Genomic DNA, 22213 nt, shown 5'->3' with positions numbered 1-22213 from the left:
GGGCAGACATAGATATGGGGCTAGCTCTGCTCATATTTCTTGGTTCCTCGATGTGGCACAGGAGTAGGCCATTTGACCTGCGTCCAGACCTGGGTCAGGAACCCAAGGACAGAGTCACTCTCAGGCTGGGGGGCTTCATCTGGAAGGGGTGACCTATCTCTGGCAATGTGGTCTCTGGGACAAAAATCAGGCCTCCTGTTCTCATGAGTGGGATTCCCACCCTGTCTGCAGCCCCCAGGAGGCAACAGGAGGTTCCCAAAGGCGGGGAGGATGTGCTTCTCTGGCCCAGCCTGGTAATTAGATCCTTCAATTGCAATTACTTTTGCAATTAGCTCAGCCGGTAATTGGAACTGGAGGTGGTAATTTCTGTCCTTCAGGAAAGCTCCCTCGGAATTGGGCTTTGCTCATCTGTCCAGGATGCAGGGTAGTACTCTGGGGAGCGATGGGTCTTTGGTTGGAGTGAGGAACACACAGCCCTGGGCTTGGCTGAGGGTGAAGCCTGTGGGTTCTGTTGGGCATTTGAGGCAGGGTAAATGTGCTTTTGTGCTCTCTCCGGGAGTGTGGCCTGTCTTAGTGACTTGCCAATAGAATATGACAAGGTGCTGGGTATCACATCCTTGAGAGATTACCAAACACTGTGATGTCTTATTTGCTAGCTGTTTATTGCTCTTGGCTTGGTGCTTTGATGAAGTCCACTGTCAAGTGGGAAGGCCCCTGCAGCAAGGAAGTGGTCAGCACTCTGTGATGAGCAGAATGCTACCGAAGACCCCTGGGGGAGCCTGGCAGCCACGCCTTCCTTAGTTGAGCCTTCAGAGGAGACATAGACCTGGGCTGACATCTTAGTTGCACTTCCTGATGGACTGTGAAGCAGAAAATTCAGTTAAGCAGGTCCCCGGTTCCTAGCCCTAGAAACTGAGAAAATAAATTGTGTTGGTTTAAGCAGCTATGAGTTGTGAGATGGGGGGAGGTTATTGCTGTTTATTATTAAACAGCAAGAGGTGACCAGCACACTAACTACTGACTTTGACCTTGACCTTGATAAAGAAATTACCTGGAATGTCAAGTTCAACTCTAGAATTGCTGGACTCTTTAAAGCTCTGCACCAAGACATGGTAGGAAGGAGAGACCTCATTTTCTTCTCATCTTGGTTCCATTCTGCAAACTCCGGGTCCTGGACACACCCAAGAGCTAAACTCCACACACATCCCCTGCCAATGTCCCAGGGCCCAGCAGCAGGTATGCCATTAGTGTGGTCTACCCTCTGAGATGGATCTGGAGAAAAGGCCTGTGCAGAATTGGAATGGGCACTGGGGAAATCCAGCTCCCAAGTGGGACTTCAAAGGGAAGAGTGGGCTCCCAGCAGACACGCCCTTTTGATCCTGTGGACTCCTGACCCCTAGAGGGGCAACTGGAGGACCAGGGTAGGATTTTCCAAATCACAGGGACCACAGTAGGGTCCCCTTTTGCTACACCTGAGGTTCGTTCTGGGAGAGCCTAAACTTCTCAGATAGAGGTGCAGCATTCCCAAGAAATAAACCTAAATGAAAGCAACCACTGAGAGGCAGGACTGGCTAGAGGGGACTAAATAATACCTGTCCAGGTTCACTGAGGTACCATAGTGAGCATTTGCCACAGCCCGACAACCAAGGATTTGGAGGACACTGTCCTTTGGAGGACACCTGAGGGCAGGCTCAGTCCTTCTCCCCCAGCATATGGGTTCCCCCAGCAGAGTTTTTTGTCCAGCAGGCCCTCATTCAGTTAGGATTCACTGAGTGCCCATTACGTGCCAGGAGCCGGGATTAAGCAGGAAGGGATTTATTTCGATAGAGGTTATTAGAAAGCTGACATTTGCGGCAGAACTGACTAGCCAGGGCTGTGACCAAGTCCCGCCCACAGGCTGATGCGTGACAGCCTGAGACAGCTTAACGCTTTCTGCACAGAGCTTATTTTTAATCAAAGTTACTTGCTGCCTTTGATCAGCGAAATTTTAAGTCACATGTCTGCACCCAGTGGCGGTGGAGGCTGCAAAGGCAGATGTTTGCATTCTCCATGGGGCAGGAGGAATTCACCATAGAGAAATTACAAAGAAGGGAATGTGGGCAGCCATGATTGACAGTTCCCTGCCTGGGCAAGAAATACATGGAAGAACAGGCTGAGCAGGAGTAAATCCAGTAGCTTGAACTCAGCATGTACAAAAATGAAACCTCTATGTTTTCCTCTAACAACCTGCTACTTTTGTTTTCAGAGGCTCCTGGCTTGAAGAAGGATGGATCTGATCTGGCCAAATACAAGATTTGCAATCCCTTCCAATTTTCTTCTTTATGCAAGTCCCATTCTATTTCAATTTGGGGTAAATAGTGAAACGACCCCACGGATACTCGCTATGGTAGTTGTCGCAGTTTATAACCTCTGGCTCAGGACTCCCCCCACCTTTCTCACTGATTTGTCACCTCCTCCTGTCTAGCATTTGCTGGCACATTACCAAAAGGAAAAAAAAAAGTTGATTCCAGAATATAAAAATAAGACTGCAGAATCAAAACCAATCAATGTTTATGTTTAAACACACTCTGCAAGCAGTAATATTGTGCCAGCTGGTGAACTGCAATTGAATTCGATGCTAATAGAGTCATTTAAGGTGGGGGTCTGAAAACATTTTAATATGTTGACGAGATGTGGAGTACATCCTTTTGAGATTCCCATCTCTGTACAGCAAGGTCTGATCCATTAACAAATGACAGGATTTTTAAAACCCGGAAACCTTCACTATCTTTATTTGGTGATGCATAAAATAGTTATTTATAGTGGTCTCCCCTTATCGTTGGAAAATACATCCCAAGACTCCCAGGGAATGCCTGAGAACTTGGATAGAACTGAGCCCCATATATACTATTTTTCCTATATATAAATACATATGATAAAGTTTAATTTATAAATTAGGCACAGTGAGTTGAGCAACAATAAATAATAATACAATATACTAATTCTAACAGTATATAGTGATAAAAGCCATATGATCTCTTGTGGTCTCTGTCTCTCAGTATCTAATTATACAATATGTAACAGTTTTGACTCTGTGACCTTGGGAACTAAAACTGTGGAAAACAAAACTACAGATAAGGGGGAAATACTGTACTTTCAAATTGTGTAACATTTAAAGAAAAAAATTCTGAGCTAGTTGATAGGTACAGGGCATTTTGTTCCCATATGTCATTCATTCCTGGCTTGATCCGTACACTAATTGTCTCTCCCATTTTACAGATGGGGAAAGTGAGGTCCAAGTGAGTATTAGACCGTGAAGTTTCTTTAGAACTCAAATTAGAACCAGAACTCAGATTTTTTTAAAAAATATATTTAAAGAGCAGGTTTATTAGGGAAAGGGACAGAAGAGTAAAGGGCACTTGCATAAACACCACCGGACAGGAAAAGCGGCCCCGAAAGGGCCAGCTTTGCTGAGAGAGGCCTGCATGGCTGCAGGCAGGTGGCCTTGAGGAGAGCCCCCTCCACTGATGGAAGTCAGTGAGGAGAAGTCCTGGCCTAGTACAGGTCACGGGCAGGCAGGAGGCTGCTGCCCTGCAGAGGGAGAGAGTTGGTGAAAATAAGCACCTGCATAGTCACAGGTGGGCAGAAGGACTGCTACCAAATCTTAGGGTTTTGAATCTGAGAGAGGAGTGAGGCACCTTCTTAAAAACACTTGAGACCCCTGATTTGCATATTTTGGGTAAAAATGCAGTCTGATTTTGTGAGAATGAACTGTTTCACTTGATTACAGTTTCAAAGATGTGTGGGCAGGACCTGGGTCTCCATTCCAGGGCTGTCAGAGTGATTTTGGCCTGGGTCAGTGCGTCTTGGGCTTAAAAAAAGATAAGGCTATTTTTTACTTTGTTATGTATGACAGGCAAAAATTGATACTTCTAAAAAATCAAAACTCAAAGTAAGGATCTTGCAAAAAAAAAAAAATTGTGGCCTTATCGACAGGAAGATATAAAAGCCCTGTTGAGATCTCTTATCTCTTCTTTGTACCTAGGGGTTACTATGGATACCAACCAGTGAATAGATTACCCAGAAAACAGCTCAAAACCAGAACATTCCTAGTATTTCTTAAAGCCAAGTCCTCATAGCCTCGTGTAAGGCTTCAATGACTCCAAATAGGTTGGGTGGCTGTTATCCCCAGGTAAAAGTGAACAGGAAGGGTCCTGGGACAGGGACAGGACAGGAATCAAGGGCAAAAACTGCAAGAATTTTGCTGTTCCCACTGGCTAGTAAACAAGAGGTTCAAATCTGATGACTCCAGGGCCTCCTTGGTGGTGCAGGGGTTAAAGTCTCAGCATTATCAAGTTATCACCAGCCATGTGGCATGAGTTTGATCCCCGGCCAGCCAGGGAGCTACCCACATGGTGCAGTAGACCTCTCCTGTTCACCCGCTGATCCCCTCAGCAGTGTATTTCAGTAGATCTGCCTTTTCTACTCCCCACTCTGTTTTTGGTGAATCCTCTCATGACCCCCACCTCTGGTCTAGACCCCAGTTCTTATATGCATTAATAAATAAAATATATCTTAAAAGAAAAGACAAAACCAGATAACTCCAAGCCCTGATGCCATGAATTTCCTTGGCTCATTGTTTGGGGATTTTTTTTTTTTAACCATTTCTGAGCTATCTTTCCACAGCTTATCAAATTGGCAGCTATGGGAAAAGGGGAGTTGCAGATCCAGAAAAAAAGAGCCAGAGAGCTTGAGACTAGACTGGTTAGCCTGGAGCTGCCGGCACAGGGCCTCACGCCTCCTGGAGATGTTTCCCTGAAAGACCAGCGAGCCCACAGGACCAGCCAGCAGCAGCTGATTGGTGCTCACTACTAGCAACAATAATGGACTTCAGCCAAGTCCCCCTGGAGTCCTGCTTTCTCAGTCAATAAAGTTAATTCCTTTGTTCTCCATCCCCAGTCCTAAAACCTATATAGGCCATTAATTCCAACACCACATCAGTAAGTGTCCACAAATCTCCCACCTCCCCGAGTCCCTCATGCCCAAAGAGGTCTCCCCGAACACACTTTTCTTGTTCTTTTGCTAATCAGTAAACCCCGACTCCTTGCCTGCTCTCACCAGTGTCTGTCAAGTCCTCTTCCATCTCGACCAGAGTGTCTCCAGAGTCAATTTCCTGGTCTGGGAGCGGGACCCCTGGGCCCACCACTCTGACTGGTTGGGATGCTGCTGGCAGGTTATCTGCCTGTGTTGTGGGGAGGTTGAAATTAGGCTGAGGGGCCACCCGCCTGCTCCCCTGACAGTGACACTATAAATACCCTTCCCGATGACTTTTGGTGGGTTGTGCGGAAGGAGGTGCCGGTTTCTAGTCGTATGGATGATACATTGGCGTCAAGACCCTGGTCCGCTCCAATGGCCCTGAAGTTATGACGAGAGACCACAGAGGGGTGGCGCTAGTGTCCTGGTGCTGGAAGTAGTCAAGGGAGGACCTGAATTTTGTCCACGTTCTCCCACCAGATCAAGGGGTCCCTGGGGTTGGCAGATGGACCTGGGCTCCTGTTGTCTAGACTCACCCAAGCCTCTGAGGGGTAACCCCTCCAAGGGATTGTCCCCACATACATAGCTACTTTTATTTCCATTTGGTGAAACTCACACACACACACACAATATGTCTTCCCCTTTCATCTGATGAATCCCCAACGTCAGAGGTGGTGACCGGTGAGAATATCCCATATTAAAAATAATGAGAGTAGCTCATGAGTGTATCTCAGCTACAGCCAACATTTAAAGGACTGTATTTTGCAGATATTTAATGAAGCACTTATTTACTTTTTGTATGTACCCCTTTCTTTCCATATTTTGGAGGTGCTGAGTCTTTTTGTTTGTGTTTTGTTCTTCAGGTCTTATAGATCTTTGCAGGTCTCAGAAAATCTTGTGCTTATAGTGTCTACTGGAGAGAATGGCCCTGCCCCTTACTGTGGCTAGAAACCCAAGATTTTGTCTAAGTAGAATTTTGAAAAGATTAAAAATATGACTTGTTTAAATGTATCGTCAAAACAGGATAGAAATCACCAGAAGGAGAAAGATAAATACTGGATTTACTTCTATGTAGAAATTATAGAAACTGAACAAAGGGACAGATAAATCCAACCTCAAAAACTAACCCTTGAAAGCTGACGATGGGCAGAAATCATTTGTGTTTCCACTGGGCCCAAAGAAAATCATTTGCGACTTATCAATCTTGTATAAGTTAATATGTAACTTTGTGGGATCTGATCCCTAATCAACAGTAAATAGTAAGTCAAACAAAGTGCTAATCCCCTAGACATCAGCTATGTTTAGGGGGTATCTGTCAGATAAACCTCCTCATGACACCAAAAGACATACCTTACCCTAGAGCCCCATTCTCAAGTTTTGGATAAATTTTCTTAACAGTGGAAAAGGGGAAAAAAAAGCTTTTTTGTGTGACAAGTCCTTGCCAGGGCCAGGGTAGTTTAGGTAGCCCTGCAGGGAAGTGATTTGGCTCCCTTTCACATGTATATTTTTCAATCTCTCTTCAACATTTATTTAGCAAGGTCAGGGGAAAATGAAGTTTTCTGTCAATAAAGACTATATGCACAAAGAGAGTCACTCACTCATTCACACCCATGGCCCCAGAGGCGTCAGTATTCTGAAAAAAACTTAATGAAACATTTCCCATTTTTTGTGGTCACAGTTCCTTCCTTTGTTGCCTTTGGGGAGTATCCAAATCCAATAAAGTAGAGTTTTAATTTTAGGTAATAATTTTTATTGGTAAGAAGCATGATTTTTATTGGTAGGCAGCAGGAATGACAGAGTTTCTGAATTTCAACAAAAGTCACCATGGTTTCCAAGTTTGCTTTACTGCAAGTGTATGTAGCAAAATGTCCAGAATAGGCAAGGGGCTGGGGAAGGGATTGCTAATGGGTGAGAGATTGCATTGGGGGATGATGGCAACGTTCTGAAATTAGACAGTGGTGATGGATGCACAACTTTGTGAATATACAAAAATGTACTGAATTATATATTTTAAAAGGGTAGATTTTATGTTATGTGAATAATATCTCAGTTTTTAAAAATACCCAGCACAGCAAAGGATTTTTTAAATTTCCACAACAGGACACCATTTACTTTGTTGCAAATAGGGGTCAATACACATTTTGCATTGTGAGACAGTGTGCACAGATTTGTATCTTATTTACACAATGCTTCAGGACTCCCTATCTTGCCTGCCTGGCTCAAACCATACTTCATTTTGGGCTGGGTCTATCTTTAGTGAAATATTTTGCATAGACAGTCTTCAAGAACTGAGGACAACTTCCCATTCCCTCTCCTTGTATGTAATATGCCTAGACTGTTTGAAACATCTGCCTTGATCCACCCAAATGCTTTAGAATTTTATGGTGCATGAGACTTGATCTTCAAATGGGAAATTTCTATCATGTGGTATCTGGCATTGTGAGGTAACCATCTTCTGGAAAAGGTGGCCATGAGGAAAATCCACCTCAAATGTAATTGTTGTCTTTTTGTGTTTATCAGATGCTTCTTTCATCACATCTTTCCACCCTCACTGCCCCCTAAAAATAGTGCTGATGAGCACTATAATAATGATATCTGACCTCCTGATCCCTTGAGATTTGGTTAAGGTTGGTTTGATCCCACCCATTTGCTAATCTCTAAGAAGTCCACATCTTTCTGGAGATTCTGATGACTTCCCAGAGGGTTCAGCTTTCAGGTCTTCTTGTGATCTCTTCTGCTTGTAGGTATGTGCTTCTTGAAGGACTCTTCTGATGTAGACCCAGATAGGAAACTCCTTTACATTCACACTGATTTCCCCCAAAACCACCTTCCAGGAGATCTTTTGGCAGGAGGCGAGGCAGAGAAAGGTTTCTATCATATAAATGGATGCAACTATAAAATGAACACCAGGAATGCCCTTCTCCTCAAAGTGTCACTTTGGGAATGTACACGTGGAACTTTAACCTGTTCCCTTTTAGTAGCTCTTGATTCTTTTCCCTTCCCAACCCTCCTCCTTACCATCTGCTGCCCCAGAATGTGCCTCAGAAACTCAAAATTCTCCCACAATTATGTAGATAACTTTCAGATTCACTCAGGTGCTCAGCAGAACAAAGGGGGCCCAGTTTCCAATAAAGGGATCTTATCTTGAAGAGACAGTTTAGGTCACAAATAGCATTAGGAAAAATGTTTCCAGTGTCACCATTTCATGGAAGAGAAAAGAAGGGTAAGAGAGGACTGTCATTCCCATTGTCTTCTCTGGCTCAGGACGTTGGATCAGTTGTTCACGGGGTCTTTGGAAGAAGAGCGTGGAGTAAACTAAGAATGTATTCTGCCCCTAAATCTCTGTGAGGCATTGGGAGGCTAGAGCAGCCCTGGCTTTATCTCAGATCATGAACTGTACTCTAAGGTTTGTGGGGGCTTACCACACATTTGGGGACAGGGTAGCCTGCAAAGTTTTGGCATATGGAAGGCTGAGAACTGATTTATCAATAATGCATAGCCATTCAGAGCAGGGTTTGTCCATCACCTGGCTAGAACCTGTATCCGTATGGGAGCATGGCCCAGATCAAGCAGGTGCCCATAAGTGATGGAGTCACATAGGTGCTTAAGAAGAAGATTGTTTAGAATGATTTGTGTTTTAGCAATAACTTTTGCTACTTATGACTTTTATTGAGCAGGTATAAGTGTCCAAATTCTTTTATTGCATTGTTCTAAGCACTTTGCCAACACAATCTCACTGAATCTTTCCAACAGCACTGTGAGTTGCTGTAATTATCCATTTTTATGAAAGATGGTGCACTAGGAAGTAAAGTAACATTTACTCAGCAGGACAAGTCAGTAGACACTGTGATCCATTTGTACTGGGATGCATATGGGGACAATTGAGATGGCCAGACCTATAAAAGGAGGGACTGGAATATTAGTTAGGAATCCCAAAAAGCCACAATAAGGCCTGATCCAGGGTGCTGGTCATGATATAGAAGAAAGGGGAAGCTTGAAGACCCTTCTTGAGGGTGAGGGGAGCACTTTGGATCTCTCTTGAACTAAAGACTTTAGTTAAGAAAAAAGCAATTCACATTCTCTCTGTGGCTCTTCTCCACTACTCCATGTCTGCTGGAAGCCTTCTAGTCAAGTGTGGCTTTAAAAAGTTTTGGCTTTGTCTATATGGGGCTCATTACAAATGGTGTGCCTTTTCAAAGATCTATCATCTATCTTTATCTTTATCATCTATTATCTATCTACATTATTGATCAATCTGTTATCTATGTATCTATCTACCTGTCTGCCATCTATCTATGATTCTATTTATCTATCTGAATACCATGTGTGAGTAATTAATTAAGGGGACTGGGGAAAAAGGGCTAAATACAGAACTCACAGAGTTTTTTGAAAGATTCAGTGAGATCATATTGACAAAGTACTTAGAACAAAGCAACAAAAGAATTTGGATACTTACACCTGCTCATTTAAAGTCACAAGGATGGGGGAACTGTAGGAACTTTGACCTGGCAGGTCCAAGACCCAGATTTGAGTCTTAAAGATCTTGCTACAGGCCAAGATTTTGAATAAACATTGGTGCAGGTAGGAGATGGGAAGCAACTATGATACAGAGAATCGGGTGACTTAGAGAACTCTGGAAATTTCCAGAGGGCTGTCCCTCTGTCCTGAGGGCTCTGGGCAGAGCTCTGGAGTCATGCAGATTTCCATTCCTATCCATGTTCTGTCTCTGTGGTAGATTAGATGGGCACCCTGCCCCACTACTGTGCCTTGGAGCCATAGACTTGTCAGTTTACTCACTCCATCCATGACGGCCCATGGGACTTGCTTTGACTAATGATGTATTCACAGGCAAGATGCTCAGAAACTTGAAACACCCGTGTGCTGCTGGGCTGGTTCTTGTGTCCCCCCTGCCATGTTCACCAGAAGAATATTGTACTGGGCAGGTCTGTTGGCCCCAAGAGAGGAGGGGACATATGGGGAGCAAAGCCAAAACACCCCAGCAGATTAACTAACCTACAGGTTCATGGGCTAAATAAGTGTTTACTGTCACATGTTGAGGGATTGGGTGGATGTTTGTTATGCAGCCCTACTGCAGTCATTGTGGACAGGCACAGCCTCTCGCCAGGTTGATCTAGGCAAGGCCAACTTCTTCCACAGAAGAAGGCAGGGATGGAGGAGCTTGTGGAAGACCTGGGGTGAGCCTAAGGGAAGCTCAGAGAATTTCTTCTGCCTAAATGTCCTGTTCCATCCTGACTGCAGATGGAACATCTCTAGGAGGGATGTTCTAACTTATAGGGGAGGAAAGAAACCACAGTGCGGTAGAAAGACACAGGTGGTATATCGGGGCTGTGGGGAACTGGGTGTCCTTGAGACATTGTCAGCCGTTGGAATGAACCATGTCTTTCTGGAGGACTATTGCATAGCTGGAATTATACTTATGTGTGTGCTACATGTGCATGCACACACACATGCACACTCACCCTAATAAGTAAGATACCCACATGTGTATGAGGAGACATTGACAGATGATCAGCATATTATTGTTGAAATAACTAAAAATTAGAAACTACTCAAAAGTCCATGACTAGAGGGATGCATGGTTGATTGACCTGATGGCTATTGATACCATGGAATACCTTCTAATGTGTGTTTAAAAATAGTGAAGGATTGCAGCAATATTTACAGTTGACAAGTGATGGAAATAACCTAAGTGGATTAAGTTGTGGTCTATATACACAAGGGAATACTATTCAGCTATAAAAATGATGACACCCTGCCATTTGTGACAACATGGTAGACCTGGAACATATTATGCTAAGTGAAATAAATCAGAAGGAGAAAGAGAAATCCTGCATGATTTCACTTTTATGTGGAATATAAAGAAACAAAGGAATAGACAAAATGAAACTAAAACAAACCCTAGAAATCTAACTGTAGAATTAAGGCTATAGGGATAGTGGGGGATTAAGGCTGGAAATAAAGGTGGGAGGGGGCCCAATGGACTTGCTGGAGGATTATGGTGTTTGGGTGGTGGGCATAGTGTGGTAACACACACTTGAAGAGGTGTGAACCCATACCCCTAAGTTACAGAATTGTTGTAAACCAACACTACTTCAATTAAGAAAAAAATACAACCAAAAAAATAAAGAAGGATACTTTTTGCATGCTAATATGGTTGAACCTTAAAGATATATTATTACAATTTCTAAAATAGATTGTATTCTACATTGTTTAAACTTTAAAAATTAATTTCATAGTAGAAATGAGAGTGAAAAGACCTGGACTTTGGAGACCAGCAGTTCTGGGTTGGAATCCCAGCGGTGTCACTTGCTTGGGTTTTGAGTTCCGGGTTCGTCACATCCTCCTTAGGCCCTGGTTCTCAGGATGCTAACTTCTGCCTGGCAGGGCCCAGGGGAAGAAATGAGTCGGTGAAGCAGTGCTGGGCTAGCTGAGAGCAGACAGGGAGCCACACAGCCCAGATGGTATATCCCCTTGGGACCCTGTTTTCTTGGGCATCCTGCCAGGTCCTCCTGGCACAAGAGGGCCTTGGCAGTGGCCCAGGAAAGAGGGCTCTGGTCCAGCCAGACCAATGCTCCACCTCCCATGGTGGCATCTCGGGACGTGAGAAATATGTTGTACTATGTGACCTGAACCGGGAGGTTGGGAACGTGGTGTTGACATATGCAATGACCTTAAAGTAATAAATTATGAGCCTTATAGGGTTGCTGGATAGATGAAGGGGGTGTCTTGCTGTCATGCTTCAGGCTGTTAGTGACCAGGACGTCTGAGTTTTTACTGGAATGTTTGAAATCTTGATGGACTTTGGGAATTCTGGTGGAAGATGTGTCTCTTTGGCTATCATTTCCTGCTTGAATGATCTGGAAAGAATCTCTAAAATGGACCAAGATGATCATAAGCTCTCCTCTAGAGTTAGTCCTGAGGACTAGATGGGTGGTCCGCGAAGGTTAAATGCCGGAATGACCTACGTTCTTCCATGTTCCACACACTACACTTTCCAACTTTTCCCGTTCCTTCCCTGACTCCCTGATGATATTGAGGTGCAAACCCCTCTCTGTGGGGCACAAAAAAGAGTTTAATTCCCTTGGGTTCCCAGCACGTAGCCCTGAGGTCTGCAGTAGAGTCTGAGGTAGACCCGATAAAATGAGACAGTTGATTTTCACAGTTGATCCCCTGCAGTGGGGTTGCTCATGTCCAAGCTGTCACCTCCTCCCCACCACCCCAAGTCTAATCCATTTTTGAGACTGGAGACTGAATTACCTTTTCACACACAGATCTTGTCATTTGGGCCCCCTCCTAATGAAGACCATTCAAAGCCATCCCATTTCTTACGGGGTGAGATCAAAACCCTAATGCAGCTGCCTCTGATGTCCCATCACCAGCCCCTGTGGAAACTCCTCTTCCAGTCTCCAGGGTCTCCACCCCTCCTTTGCCTAGAGAGGGTTTTGCTTCTCTTCCACTTGGTGGGATCTAAACCTGTTGGAACAGGATTTTGGACATTGTGACTCCAAGGCTTTCTGCCCTCTCTGGTTGCATAAAAAGTACCCCCATATTAATCACAGCTATGGGTATAGCTCAGAGGAAACTCTTCTGTCATCTCCCCCATCTACACAGGACTGCTAATGCCATCGATTGTCTCTATCTCTGCTTTCATCTTTCCTGAATCTACCTTCACATATTTTGTCTTTCTTCCGCAGAAAAGAGCATTTTGGGCAGCTCAGTTCCCATAAGCTTTGATTGTGATGACTTGTGATATCTTTTCTGCTTCCTGTGGAGGTTCATCAAGGTGTGTCTTCACCTGTTCTGCTGTGAGGCCAGAGGTTCAGGATTCCGCAACCTCGTAAGCCTCTCCCTCTGAGGGGCTGTGCTCATGTCTGACATCCTTTCCCAAGTGGTGACCTTGACTCTAGCTAGCACCTTCCCTTTACTTTCCAAACTCTTCATTGGTACCTGTGGGATTCTTTCCTTGCGCAAAACCAATAATTTTTTTCTTGACCTGGTTTCTTGCACCTCACCATCTACTCTATTTTGAGTATCCTGGATTGACAAGCTTTCCATTTCAAAGATGTCATTTTCTCCCACTTAACAAAGGCATCTCTGAATTTGACAACTGCAGAAAGGTTTCATTCCACAAACACGTGCCGGGCACCTACCAGGTACCTGGCTCACCAAGTGGGCACAATGAAGACTGATTCTTCCTACCAGCCCACCCCTCCTGTCTAATAAGGTATTTTAAGAGGAAACCTAATTTTCCTTGAACTTCTTTTCTTTTTAAGGCAGCTTCCAAGTTGGCCTTAACCCCAGCATTTTATCATAACTCTTTTTCTAAATCAAGATACCACATTATGAAGTTTGGGAAGTATTTCCTTACCAGGAAGTGAAAAAATAAAACTGTGAAGCAGCATCTGTTTTGATAGCTTTATTGGAACACGATGGTAACATGGAACATGGATTTGGGGACCCACCACAGATGTTCCTTCTCTAGGCAGCACACGCCCCACTTCTGCAGCCACTAGAGGCTCTAGGAGATTTCAGAAGGGCAGGGGCAACTTGGGACAGACTTGAAGGAGGCTCCTGCAGCAGCCAGTGGTGCATGGGCACCTGGGGTTGGAGCCAGACCAGTCTCATATCTCCAGCTACTGGGCCGTGACCTAGAGACCCATGGGCCTCCTATTTCTGGGAAGACTACCAAGGAAATTGGGGCTTCCAGAAGGAAGCCAGTCAAGAAACTGAGCATCAGGTACCATCAGGGCAAATCATACCTTCCCTTGAACTCCTACTATGTGCTAAATACTCTCCTAAAGGCTAGGCACACAAAGATCAACAGAAACAGGACCCACGCCTTTCTGAGTTGGGGAGACAGAGTGAGAGATCAGAGAATCACACAGATGATTCTTAATTACTACCATATCATTGACTTCCAAAGATAATTCTGGGGGTGTGTACTGGGGCCCTGACCTAATAGGGAGGGTCAAGAAAGACTTCCTCAAGGAGGAGATATTTCAGCTGAGATCTCATGGCCAAAAGGGTGGGAAGGGCATTTTGAGTCATGAAAACAGCTCTGTGCATGACCTGGTAGCTGAAGTTGCTGTGAGATAATCAAATAAAAAGAAGAAAGCCAGTGGGGATGGGGAGTTCACACAAGGAGAGGAACTGTAGTGAGAAGAGAAGGCTCAGGAGCGAGCCTGGGGGCATGGCCATATCTGATGGCCATATGGAGCGATGTCTCCAAATGTCCCTGGAGAGGTGTAAGAGGGATTGGAAAGGTATAGGTGGGCTGGGAGGGGAAGCCAGGAGGGAGTCTTAAGACCCAAGGGGGGAGTAGGCTCAGGGAAGGGCAGTGGTCAGAGAGGACAGTTCATGGACACCCTCGTCTCTCTGGGGGGCAGTTATTACCCCATCACCTTGGGTGTCTTCAACAACTCTGAAAATTGAAAAGGGGTGCTCACCCCTTGGATGGAGTAGTTAAGAGCTGCTCAGAGGGATTCCTGTGCCCAAGGTCATGCTTCCAGCAGAGGGCACTGTGGGGTCAACTCCCTGCTATTGTCTGTTGTCTGTTGAGTCCCCATGTAAGCCTCAACCTCTCCTCCCTGACACCCAGCACATTCCCCAGCAAGTTTACTCCACACCTCTCGTTGACTAAAAGCACCAGAGAGGGCGATACTGCAGCGTGAAGGGCTCCCCTCCCCAGACTCCTGGTAAAAGGAGGGTGGTCTGGGTCAAGGAAATATCTGGACCTCTCACCTGAGAGGAGGCAGTGTAGTGTCATGTCAAGAGCATGGGCTTGAGACTGGCTTTACGCTCATCTTCCCTTCTGTTCATTCATTCATTCGTTTGTTTATTAATTCAACAACTATTTTTCCAGGGCCTTCTCTGTGCCAGACACACTTTCTAACTGAATGGTCTTCGGTATTCTTTCAGCCTAGTTTCCACCTCTGTAAAGTTGGGACTGGGGTCCTTACCACAAAGGTTGTGATGAGGGTTAGGTGAGCTCATGCAGGTGGAATTCCTGGTACACAGTAGGTGTTTATTAAAGGCTAATTCCCTTCCATCCTCTGCCCCCTCTTCCTTTCCTTTCCTTCATCCTGCAGAGCCCACGAGGAGGCAAGAAGCTATAGACACACACACACACACACACACACACACACACACACACACCCTCTCGTGACCTGCTGTCTCTGCTCCTGTCTCAGGGTCAGCATCAACATGAACTTTGAACCATGGAATTCGGCAGACCCGGGCTCTGGGGAGTCCTGAGCATCTGTCTAGGAACGTTAAGCTAGAACAGGGTGTTTCACCATGATCCTCTAGACCCGAGAATCCCACACCTGCTTTGTGCTCTGGAGGACCCTGGACTCAGGCTAGGGTGCATCCTCTGTCACTCTGGGGACCGCTGCCTCCTTAGTGGCTCCAGGAGTCAAATCTTGATGCCTGGGAGCATATCTTCAGTGTCCTCGGGCTGGGTCTAGACAGCCTCGGAGGGCAGTGTCCTCACCACTTCCTGGGGTGGTGTCCTCAGCGCTTCCTCCCACGCTGGCTCCCCTGGCTGCTCCTCTGAGGGGGCTCCCATGTTTCTGTGGTGGAACCTAAGCCCCCACAGGCTCTTGTAGCAGCTCAGAAGGTTGCTGGAGCACACGGTGCAAGACAATGCTGGCTTCCTGAGGAGACACAAGCACAGGTCAGGGCTGAGGTGACCTCTAGGGAAGGCCTTGGGGGCCAGGGACTACCTCTGGTCTTTGCTTCATCTAAGCCAGCCAGAACTGAGAAAGATGGGGCGGGATGGGGCAGGGGAGCCTCCCATGTGCAACAGCGGCTTCTTCCCTCAACCCACAAGGGGAAACATTTGGGAGATGCCCTCCAATTCCCAAGTAAGCTTCTAACCTATTGTGTGCCTTTGGTCAAATGACTTAACCTCTCTGAACCTCAAATAGATATAAAAATAACCACCTTTCTAATTCTTGAAAGGATTGAGTGTAATAAAATAGTCTAAAATTATCCCATATGTTGCCTGGCTCATAGTAGGAACTTAACGAATGTGTGAGATTTCTGAATCTTAATGAAACAATTCCCAAGCATCTAAAGCATGCCTTGCAGGGCTGTGGGAAGGTTGGGAAACAAAGACACAAAGATTTAGTCAACCTTGCATTACAATCAGCTGTGAACATACCTCTTTCCTGAAGGCAAGGTGTTTCACTCCACCCCCTTCAAAGCCTTGCAATTGTGGCTGACACTTAGTAGGTTCTCATTTAATGCCTCATTTAATGTCAAGTCAATCTGATTGAAGGCTTGGTCACTAAAGCTCAGCTAGCTAAAAACTGGGCAGGAAAGTTTTTAACAAAATATTTGACACCCGTTTTCAGAAGGAAGAGGCTGTGCCTCACTCTGGGGCATACCATTTTGCACCACTGCCCCCGAGGGATGACTGGCAGACTTGCTTTTTGCTTAGTAATGTTCAATGATAAAGAGTTCCTTCAACTTTTTTATTTCAAGCCTCATTCAGTGAAAGGATGCTCAGTCTGGTGCTCCTATGCTTTTAAAAAGCATCCAATATCTGTAGCTGTGTCTTTTAAAGAGAAGGCAGGGGCAGGCTCCAACTTTGAAGGAGAGTTGTATCTGGGCAAACTTGGATGACATGGTTTCATGTGATTAAATCTATGTTCAAGAGTACTTTCCCTTTTCCACAAGTGATACTGCATTCTCATGTTTGGTGATGATATAAACAGCAGGTTGATGTAGAGATTTAAGCACACATAATGCAGGTGGAAGAGGGCCCTGGGTTGGATACGGAGGTGTATTTGCAAGTGACTGTGTTTTGGGGAGTGCCTGGTCCCTCCCAGCTCACACTTGGTTCAAACACAGGGGAAGCTGAGCATTGCCTGGTGTCCCTAGAGACTGCTGGGGTCTCTGTAGCACCAGAGTAGGACAGGATCTGACATCAGCTCTGTCTATGGCCACAGATGCTAGTTTCTTGCTACAAATCCATCTGGATTGATAGCTGTCCTTGTTCAATTTCAACATGGGTGCCACCTGGCACTTGGCCCTGGGTCTCATCACAGTTCCTCTGGATGTCCCATGACGTCTAGTTATCATGTGTTCAAATCACTTGGACACCATGGGAATCAAACTCAGTGTTGCTTCTACCTTACACGCAGGGAGAGGGAGGAGTATGATGCTTCTCCTTTCCACTTTCAGCTGTGAATTTGGGTGCCCGACTTTGCAGGACTTTGTGAACAAGGTCCTGTAGTCAACAGCCACAGTCAACCCCAAGCTTATTTCCATGCTTGGTAGGTCCCAGCTTAGCCAATGCTGGCAGCCCTGTGTGGCCTGAGGTCTCCCTGTGGTTTTGACTTCCTTCTGGAGAACACTCACCCTTCCCTAGACCTGAAGGTCATACCCTTGTAACTTTAGAGGCCTCGGTCCTTCTTGCCAGCAGTGTACATATTTGACCAAACAGGCAGGTAGGTATCTACCCTTGGATTAACAATCCAGACAGTGATGGCTCTGATAAAGTGACTTTCAGTGAAATTATTGGAGAGAAGTTTTATCTCTAGGCTAAAGGGTTTAAAAATCACTCAAAATATTATGGAAATATTGTGTTTGTAGTAAAACATTCAACAGAGATCAACAAAATAAAGAAAATCATCTCAAGTAACTACCTCCACTCAGATATATTTTTTTGTTACACGTTGATTCTGTGATTAGACATTTTTCATTGAGATACATCATACATCCAAAGAGACTTTGTAGAAAACAAATACACATGATTTAAAGAATATTAAAGAATTTTAAAATGGATAGTGTAACCCCCTCTTGGTTAAAGAACTAGAACCTTACTAATACCTGACTTGATTTAGCAAAAACTTATGCCTCCCTAAAGAATATGTCATGGTATTCTGCCAGCATTTCATTTTTATATAAATGGAACTAGGTTTTGTTTCTTCAGAGCTTTTTTTTTTATTGGTGTCTAACAGTTTGAGATCAAACTGTGCTGATGCATGTGCCTGCAGTTCATTTTCACCACTGCAAAGTGTTCCATTATGTGAATACACTAATTCACTTATCTCTTCACCTGTGGATGGACATCTGAGTTGTTTCCTGTTATTAACATTTTCCTTCTCCTACTTGTTTTTGAATCTACTCTGCAGTGAGCTCATTTGCTTGGTCTCTCCTCTGAGAGACTGGCCTGGAAAGATCTTTCCCTTGAGTGTTAGGTAGAATTTCTTTGCAAACCCAATTCCTATTAGTATTTCATTCGTTGCACTTATTTTTAGTGATTATATGAGCATTTGGGTTTTCTATTTCTTCCCAAGTCAGTTTTGGCAAGTTCTGTTTTACTAGGAATTTGTTCACTGCATCTGTGCTTTCCCATGTTTTAGGCATAAAATTGATTATAATCTTATTAGTTTTCTTAATATCTATGACATCTATAGTAATACCCTCTTCATTTTAATTCTTTCAAATGAAGTTGAATGTTTTATTTTAAACTGTTTATTTTCCTGCAAGACTATTGTTTCAGTGTATAAAAATAGCACCAGCAAAGGCAGTGTAGAGCAAAATTAAGACACTATTGTTCATCTGATACTATATAACTAACAAAAACTTTTTTCCACTGTCATTTATTTCCAATGAAAGATAATTAAGAATTTTGACCCAGGAATGTATGCAAGCAAGTTACAATATTATATAAGACCTAAGGTCACAATGGTATCCTTAAATTACATAATTTTTATAGCTAGTTCTTACCATATAACTGAAGGAATTCTCATTATAATTGGAGTCTACTCTAAAAGTAATAGGATATTGTGCAAAAGATGCATATTATGTCCATCTGTAATCATTAGAAAGTTAAGGGGTGTTTCTTTCAGCAGCATTGTTGCAAGATAGTTTCTTTTTCCACTGGAAATATTGCTAAGCATTGCTATTTAAAACCTTTTATCCACTAATTTAAGACAACTATGTTAGATTAAGTTGTTTCATACTATTTTTTTTAGAGAGTTCCATTTTCATTTCTCAATAGAGTATATATTTCTCATAGCTTCTTCATTCATTAGTTCACCTAGTTCTAAAAGGATTACTCAGAATCATCTTGATCAATCAATCCTTAGAACAAGATTTATTGACATGTCCTGGATTTTCTGCAAGAATTCATTCATTTCAGTTACTTCTGATAGAGAACAGAGGTCACTAGCAGCTTTCACACTTTCCAAAGTACCAAACTCATCTGGTTTGTTCACTTTTATTCCAACTTCAAGCAGATTACAGTAAACAACTTGTCCCTGTGCAAAGCTGCTGACTCCCAGTGATCCAGTAACATTTTCTGTTATTAACTGAATTTATGCCCAAGTGCACAGTGTCTGGACAGCAGCACCTTTCCCTGGGCCCAGGGTGGCAGCAGGCAGGGGGCTGGTGGACATGACCACAGACTGTGGGGTCATACCCTTGGTGCCAGGTTTGCAGGCCTCCTCATTTTTAATGCTGCTTATTTAGGATATTAATTATTAATTTCTCTTGGTAGTTTTGTAAATTTTACTTTACATGTTTTAGAAGTTAGGTTATCTGGTACATACAAATTTAAAATCATAATCTTTGTTGTGAATCAAATCTTTTTTTCAAAACATAGCTATCTTTATCTTTAGTAAAACATATTACTTAAATTTCATTTTATCTGCTGTTAACATAGCTACCCAAATCTTTCAGTTAGCATTTGCCCAGTATGTCTTATTTTTCCTTCCTCATACTTTCAACATTTTTTCCTTAAGTCTATTCATTTGTAAGAAAATATTTGTTTGGATTTAAAAAATAAAATCTATCTTTTTAAAAATTACCCATTTATTCCATTTCCATGTCCTGTATTTACTGACATACTGTGACTAATTTCTTCAATGTGATTTTCTGTTTTATAGCTGCCCCACTCTTTCTTCTTTTGTATTAGATTGACCTTTTCCTCATTCTTTTTCCCCCTTGACATATGGAATTTCTACCTTCTATAAAACAATTTAACAGGCACATTTAACTTAATAAAACCTAGTGGCCCAAAGACTCATTTACTTAGCAATTGCTGTTCATGACAACTGTAAGTTGTAATGGGACGTTCAGCTGGATTCCCATTCAGTGCAGACTGCATTGCACTACACATATCTAGAGATACTAGTAGGTTTAATATTTACAGACCCCCCCTTGGGGCCCCTGGGCCCATCTTTGGCCTGAGCCCTGGCACTGAAACTAGGGGATATTGATGGATTCTAGGAGAGTACAAATATCGTGATACTTGTCATGTTCACCATCCCATCATCAACCCCCCTTCTCTTGGCAACAGCACTTTGAATCTCCGTTGGGATGCAACCATCTCCATACTGTGTTCAAGCGCGGGGTGGTGGGGGGGAAGGCGGGGCTGGGGAGAGCTGACCTCTAATTCTTTGCCCTGCTCCAGGTCTGGTTCATGACAGTTGGCTCAGGGATAGACACATGGCCCAATCCAGCCAATGAAACTCAAGTGTGAAACTTTTTGTTGGATTAGTAGGAAAGGGAACTCTTTTCCATTGGGGCTACTAAGATGGTAAGATATAAGCTTGGAGCTGCCAGTGGCACCAAGGGGAGACTCTAGCTGCAATTGGGAATCAACACAGTGTGAAATTGAGTTGAAAGCTGGAGAAAAACAAATTTCAGATGACATTTGTGCATTTGGATCCAGTCATGCTTGAATTGCCTCTTGGTCTCTTCCATCCTATGCGCCAATTCCCTGCCTCTGCCAATCTAAGCCTCTCCTAACTGCTACTGGCAGTTAACCGTGTCCTAATTAATAATATCCCTAAATAAACGTTAGAATCTGAATCTCACCTTTTCACATCGTGAGTGTTATAATATGTTCAGCCACCAGGGGTCAGGACCCTGCTTCAGTGCTGTTGTGTCTGCGGCTTCTTGCCGAGGACCCCTCGCAACCTCTGTTTTCTCATCTGTGAAATCAGTTAATATAATAGCAACCTCACAAGACTGTCATAAGGATTTGAATTCCAGTTCCCTTTTCAGAGCCCCTGCTCCTTCTAGTACACATTATCACACAGAACCACTTCATGAACATGCCACATTAGTTACTTCACTTTCTTTGATCTGTGCCTTTGTTGTTCACATGGCTTGAAATTCCTTTATTTTTTGCTGTTCAGCTTCTATTTCTGCTTCAAGATTCTGTTCAAGTATTACCTATTCTGGGAAGCTGGCTCTGAGGATTACTGACTTTCTCCCGGCTCCTGCTGCTCCTCTGCTGAGACACTCACTTCTGCTAAGCATCAGCCTACTTATATATCTCCCAGACGAAAGGCAGCCATGGGTTTTTTATCTTTTACCCTGTTTCCAAGTCTCTGGTTGGGGTTCAAACCGTGAGGTGCAGCTCTTGTCATTAGTAGCAAGGGCAAGAGCAAGTCAATGGGAGCGAGATGGGCAGGAATCCTACAAACACATCCTGTCATTGCATGCTAAATAAGGTGAAATTTATCCCAAAAAAGGCATTCCAGGGCTTGCTGGGGCTTCGTTGAGATCAATAGGTAACAGTCATATACTGTTAATCTCTTTTTAATTTTTTCTCCACAACAAGGGAAAATAGACGGTGAGGGTCAAGGAACTTTAGGCTCATTAAAGAGATTTTGATTAGGGGCCTCCCAGGCCACACATCCCTGATACTGCCAGGTCGAAGCCTGGAACAGACTGGAAGCACAATTTAGGGAGGGGTTGGTGTGACTCAGCAGTTCCATGCAGCCTGGCACATTGTGGGCATCTGTGAATTGTGCAGGCGAATGAATAAATGACTGGCATTAACTGAGCTCTCACACGCTGGGTCCCAAGGGGGGTTTTTTGCATCCTTATTCTAGTTAGCTCTCCCAATGGCACTATAAGACAAGGACAAGTAGCCCCATTTCACTGACCAGGAAACCAAGGCTCTGGCTGGGTTAGTTATACCCTGAGGTCACTGAGTAGCAAAGCTTAAATTTGAACCCTCAGGGTTGACTCCTGAGTGCACTCCCTTCTCACTGTGGCACGCCCCTTCCTGGGGCAGGAAGGGGGGACCCAGAGTGAAAATGACAGATATAGGGACAGTCAGGGCAGGGTCACCGACCTCAAGTAACTCAGGGGTGTGGTGGACATATGAGTACAGTGCTAAGTGTGCATTGTGGGGCACACATCTGAGTTG

The 22213-nt window shown here is 44.1% G+C and overlaps 1 protein-coding gene across 4 annotated transcripts in view; it reads right to left on the bottom strand.

The window, feature by feature from the left end:
* Window positions 1–882: 882 nt before the first annotated feature.
* HRH2 (histamine receptor H2) overlaps window positions 883–22213 on the bottom strand; it is a 56205-nt gene continuing 34874 nt past the window's right edge. For 2 of the 4 annotated variants that reach the window (XM_054691253.1, XM_037499587.2), the window contains one exon: window positions 13443–15689. In XM_054691253.1, coding sequence (XP_054547228.1) covers window positions 15497–15689 — 193 coding nt within the window. In that variant the 3' untranslated portion in view covers window positions 13443–15496. Of the gene's footprint in view, window positions 913–13442; window positions 15690–22213 lie in introns of those variants that run through there. The other 2 variants (XM_054691255.1, XM_054691254.1) reach the window with 2 other exon arrangements.

Source organism: Talpa occidentalis, unplaced genomic scaffold (assembly GCF_014898055.3).
Source record: "Talpa occidentalis isolate TD23 unplaced genomic scaffold, MPIMG_talOcc4v2.1 talOcc4.9, whole genome shotgun sequence".
Taxonomy (NCBI): domain Eukaryota; kingdom Metazoa; phylum Chordata; class Mammalia; order Eulipotyphla; family Talpidae; genus Talpa; species Talpa occidentalis.
This window is presented reverse-complemented; position numbering and strand designations above follow the sequence as displayed.